Source organism: Drosophila ananassae, chromosome 3R (genome assembly GCF_017639315.1).
Source record: "Drosophila ananassae strain 14024-0371.13 chromosome 3R, ASM1763931v2, whole genome shotgun sequence".
In the NCBI taxonomy this organism is placed as follows: domain Eukaryota; kingdom Metazoa; phylum Arthropoda; class Insecta; order Diptera; family Drosophilidae; genus Drosophila; species Drosophila ananassae.
The window spans coordinates 12,279,771-12,285,373 of record NC_057930.1 but is presented as its reverse complement, the minus strand read 5'-3'; the positions used below and the strand labels follow the sequence as shown (position 1 = coordinate 12,285,373).

At 45.8% G+C, this 5,603-nt stretch overlaps 1 protein-coding gene across 1 annotated transcript; it reads left to right on the top strand.

Annotated features, from left to right (window-relative positions):
* Positions 1-2,580: 2,580 nt before the first annotated feature.
* On the top strand, positions 2,581-4,866 carry LOC6503339 (60 kDa heat shock protein homolog 1, mitochondrial). Its single transcript, XM_001965345.4, has one exon. The coding sequence runs from the start codon at positions 2,798-2,800 to the stop codon at positions 4,751-4,753; it is 1,956 nt and encodes a 651-aa protein (XP_001965381.1). The 5' UTR covers positions 2,581-2,797; the 3' UTR covers positions 4,754-4,866.
* The last annotated feature ends 737 nt before the right edge of the window (positions 4,867-5,603 follow it).

Here is a 5,603-nt window from a genome sequence, read left to right as displayed (position 1 = left end):
CTGAAACAGTCTAGGTTCCAGTTCCACCCACTATAATATCGGGGATCAGGGTATTCTATACGGTACTGGGGGGGACTGGGAACAGAAACAGCAGGGATCTCTGACTGGCGGCCACTTTAACACTTACCCCAAAATGGTAAAAGTTTAAGTAAACAAAAGTTGAGTGGAATTCTCCACAAGGAGGGTAGCAATTATAATTGGGGTTAAGTGAATATTAGGAAAAGTTTACTAATTTTTTATGTTAATTAAAAAAGGGTAGCATTAAACATATATTTTTTTTAGAATTTAAAACAAGTTTATATTTATTGTTATGATAAAATGATATTCAGATACTTTATGTTACCCATTAATTTGTGGTGTAACAATGCCTATAATTTTATTAATTAACTTAAATAAATATTCTTTGACACCCTTTCTGTTAATTTATCTTTTTTTTTTAATTTTTTCAAAGCTCTAAAATATTTCTTAGCATTTTTAAGAATATTTAATATTCGCATTAAGTTGAAAAGCTTCTCTTTCCCGGTCTTTTTTATGCGTTTCATTTTGATTTCATGTAAATTGCCTGTCGACGACAACAACACCAAACAGCAACAACCAGAACAACAACACAGACAGCAACAATAGCACAAACATCGAAAGCCCAGAGGGCAGACAGCCACGACAATGAACAACTTCCCACACCAGCCCAGTCAACTCTCTTTTTTGAAGAACGAAGCTCTGCCATTGGCAGATTTCCACCAAGAAGGGAGTGGCCTATCGAAACGGCTAAAAAGAGTCACAAGGCACAGGTGAGAGGGAGAGAGCCACAAAGCCACCACAGAGAGAGGGAGTTAGAGGACTCGACCAGGTGAGCACGGCAGGTGTCGCCGCTGCAATTTGGTGCGATGCCTCGGCCTAATGGAAGAGTTGATTTTGAGTCAAATTAAATAAGCTACCTCTGGGATTGTTTGAATGTTTGTTAGGGTTTCTGATTACCAGACCAAGAGGTGAATATAAAGTGGGGATTGTAGGCGTAGAAATGGGGAAAGAGATGGAGAATAAAAGAAGAAAAAGACAGGTGAAAAAGCGACGGCAATCTAACTGGCAAATACAAAAAATGAAACTAAGAAACTTTGAACTTGGGATGGGTTTTGGAGTTAGTTATAATTATAATTTTTGAAATAATTTTATAGAAATTATTATATATTTTTATGATCAAAGTTCTCAAAGTAAATAAAGATTATTAAGGCATATATTTCCCTGCATCCTTCAAGAAAAACAACATAATTAGATCAAATTATTTAGAGCATTAAATTGAAAATACTTTCGCACCTGAGTATTTAACCATTATAGAACCCTGATATTTATCCTACAAATTCCACTCCCATCTAGAATCTAGATCCTAGTCCACCTCCTTACTGGTTGCATGCCCCTTCCACTAACCACTAATTGAATATGCATTGCTAAATGACTGTCAACTGGTCGCACTCTCTCCATACCAAGTAGGTGACACCTTAAAAACGATCCGATCAGCGATCCATCGATCGCTCATTTGATCAGTTTGGTTAGCAACGACGGAACCCGTTCGAACGATGTCTATCTTTGGGGGCCGAAAGAACGTTGAGTGGATGCTGATGTGGCCTTTGGCTGGGAAGGATCGGAGCAATCACAGATACGAATGCCAATCACGCGTCAATTGCAAAGGCCAATGGCCATAAAGATGATCGTCTCCGATACGGAGCTGCCCAGATGGAGATGGAGCGATGGCGATGGAGAACGCCTGTCAATGTTGATGAGTTGATTTTGCAGTTGACAGGCAGAGATCCTTATGAAGGAGCAGCTCCACGATTCTACATTCCCCATTTCCCCCAAGTGACTAATTCTTTGGAGGAGTTGTGGCCCCGGAAGAGAAGCCCCATTCGAGGGCAATCTCCGCTTATCTTCGCTGGTTTTACGATCCATTGTATTCGGCTATATCGTACACCCGGAGCTGTGATAAAACCATTAACAATTTATTAGTGTTTTCTATCCCGTGTCGTTGCCTTTGTGAGTCACGTGCTATTGGGTGGCCGTGACTCATGGAGTCATAGCTGATCTGTTTTTGGATATTTTTGGGAGCTCATTCCGCTCACCTGCCCATTTTGGTTCACCTGCCCCAAGAAAGAAATTCTTCGCCTTATCGGTCTCCAATTCAATTAAGCGAACAATCAATTATGATTTGTCACGCGAACACCGAAAATAAGTCGCTGGGTTTTTGACAACACCCTCTATGGGTTCCTCGTACTCCTCGTACCGCTCGTACCATTGATACTTCTGGTACTCCTTATCATATGACGCGGGCCTCTCTTTTCATGTCCGACATTTCTTAATTATTGATTCTATGTTTTCGCTACCTTTTGAAGATTGAAACATGTGTTCCGGGGCTGCGACTACGAAACGGAAATGAAATTAATTGGAAAAGTGCGTAAAGTAAAGGAATCTTTGCAAGTTCGACCCAAGTAGTGAGGTCACCAAACAAAAGATTGAAAAAAATTCTTAAAAAAGTTCCAACACCTTAGGCAAGATACCTACGATTTTAATGTTAAACCATTTCCAATAAATCATAGTTCCAAAACATTCTAAAAATCTTTTTTGAAGTGAAAGCAGGCTGCGTTGAAAACTTTCCCAATTTATCACAGCTACCAAAGGAAATCGGCATTGTTTGTATCCATCTAGCTGGAACAGTCGGGCTTGTCCAGATATAATATTTTTACTTTTTGAATTTTGTTTTCGAGAATTTTTCGTTTGATTTTGTAATACAATTGCTGGCTCCACGAAAATGTTTCGGTCTTGTGTACGCGATGCCATCCGATCCAGCCGCTTCTTCACCAGGATGTACTCCAAAGAGGTGCGTTTCGGACCCGAGGTGAGGGCAATGATGATCCGGGGAGTGGACGTCCTGGCGGACGCAGTTGCCGTAACCATGGGTCCCAAGGGACGCAGCGTCATCGTAGAACGACCATGGACCTCACCGAAAATCACCAAGGACGGATTCACGGTGGCCCGATCGATTGCCCTGAAGGATCAGCACATGAATCTGGGTGCCAAACTCGTCCAGGATGTGGCCGACAATACGAACCAGGCGGCTGGAGATGGCACTACCACAGCCACAGTCCTGGCTCGGGCCATAGCCAAGGAGGGCTTCAATCAGATCACCATGGGTGCCAATCCCAACGAGATCCGCCGGGGCGTCATGATGGCTGTGGACGTGGTCAAGGAGATGCTAAAGGCAATGTCCAAGTCTGTGGAATCCAGCGAGGAAATCCAGCAAGTGGCCACCATATCTGCTAACGGCGATACTGACATAGGTCGCCTCATTGCCGAGGCCACCGAGAAAGTGGGCGCCAAGGGAACCATCACCGTCAAGGACGGTAAGCGCCTGAAGGACGAACTGACCATTATCCAGGGCCTGCGCTTCGATACTGGCTATGTGTCGCCCTTTTTCGTGAACAGTACCAAGGGCTCCAAGGTGGAGTTCTCCAACGCCCTGGTCCTGATTACCTTGAAGAAAATCACGGCCTTGTCTCAAATTGTCAAAGGACTGGAGCAGTCCCTGAGGGAGCGTCGTCCTTTGGTGATCATAGCCGAGGATATTAGCGGCGAGGCCTTGAATGCCTTGGTACTGAACAAGCTGAGGATGGGTCTCCAGGTTTGCGCCGTTAAGTCTCCCAGCTATGGAGAGCACCGCAAAGAGCTCATTGGTGACATATCCGCCGCCACCGGTGCCACGATATTCGGCGACGACATCAACTATTCCAAGATAGAGAATGCTAAATTGCAAGACATGGGCCAGGTGGGCGAGGCTGTGATCACCAAGGACAGCACTATGCTTCTGGAGGGAAAGCCCAAAACGGGTCAGCTGGAGCTGCGCATCCAGCAGATCCAGGACGAGCTTGCCGACAAGCAGACGAAGCCAGAGCAAAAGGATCGTCTCCGGCAGCGACTCTCCGCCTTGACCAAAGGTGTGGCCGTGCTGCACATTGGCGGCATCAGCGAGGTGGAGGTCAGCGAGAAGAAGGATCGAGTGGTCGATGCCCTGCACGCCACCAGGGCGGCCATCGAGGAGGGCATTGTGCCCGGCGGTGGCACCGCCTTTCTGCGTTGCATTCCCCACCTCGAGCGAATGGAAGTGGAGAGCAAGGATCTGAAGAAGGGTGTGGAGATCATCTGCAACGCCCTGCGAATGCCCTGCCAGACGATTGCCCAGAACGCTGGCGTGGATGGAGCAATGGTGGTGGCCAAGGTCATGACCAAATCCGGAGACTATGGCTACGATGCCATGGGCGGTCAATACGGGCGACTGATCGAGAAGGGCATCATTGATCCCACGAAGGTGGTGCGTACCGCCATCTCTGATGCCGCCGGAGTGGCCTCCCTGCTGAGCACCACCGAGGTGGTGATAACTGACACCCGGAATGAGGATCTTCTAGCCAAGCTGGCCGGCATGGGAGGCGGTGGCGGTATGGATGGACTCGACATGAACATGGGTGGCCTTGACGAACTGGCTGCCTTGGCGGGAATGGGCGGAATGGGAGGAATGGGAGGTATGGGTGGAATGGGTGGTCTAGGCGGTCTCGGTGGCCTGGGCGACATGGGCGATATGACAGGTCGCATCAGCGCCTCTGTTCCCAAAGAAGACGATGGACCCACTGCCGAGGAGATGAACGAAATGGTCAAGGCCATTCCCGGAATGGAGCAAGTGGAAGTCAAGGACATTGACGCAGGACTTATGTAGAGGAATAATATTCCCATTATACTCTCATTCATCATACATTCCCGGTAACTTGACTTTGTGTTTTTTGTGTAACCAAAATTGTTTTCGTTTTGAATAAATTGTTTTAATAGTGAGGTATTCTTGAATAAATAAATTAAGATGTCAGTGGTTCTAGTTTCAGTTCCAATCCCCCCCCAGTCAGATCCCTTCCTGCTTTGCGAAAAGGAAACCCTTGACATGTACACGTCGTGACCCAGTGAACTGCGCTTGTAATGCTATCAATAATTAAGTGCCACTGCCACCTCGTCGAACGGGCGACGATGTGGCAGCCACTGGAGAAGGGATTCGACCAGCAGAGGATCTCGATCCCGATCCCGGAGCACGCGGTCTGGAGCATGGAGCATGGGGCATGTGGCATGGGGCCAACGAATTCTTAATAAGCGGCGGCTGCTGCATAAATTTGCAGCCCAAAAACAAACATTCCAATCGAATGGGTTGGACAGGATCGAAAATAAAAGTGGTAGAAGGTAGGTGATACCCTATAAGTAGAGTGGAAATCAAATTAAGGATGGCTGGTGACCATTCTGATGAAATTCATACAAACTTAAAACATTTTTCAAACGATGTGTTTATAAGACTTCACATTATAACTTTATTTCTTAACTTCAGAGTAGAGTCAGATTATCTTTTATTAATTTTATTAATACACCTTTTATTAATACACCTTCTATTATAATAATATCTTCTAATATATCTTAAACCCATCAAAATATCTTAGTCATACCAAACTGTATTCCCCAATCATCATACCCCTTAGAAAATGGCACTTCCCTCACAGACAGTGCGTAGCACACGCAATGCAAAAATCTTG

What these genes read in the sequence shown, in the direction of transcription:
- LOC6503339 (XM_001965345.4), top strand. Translation starts at nt 2,798, where the DNA reads ATGTTTCGGTCTTGTGTACGCGATGCCATCCGATCCAGCCGCTTCTTC.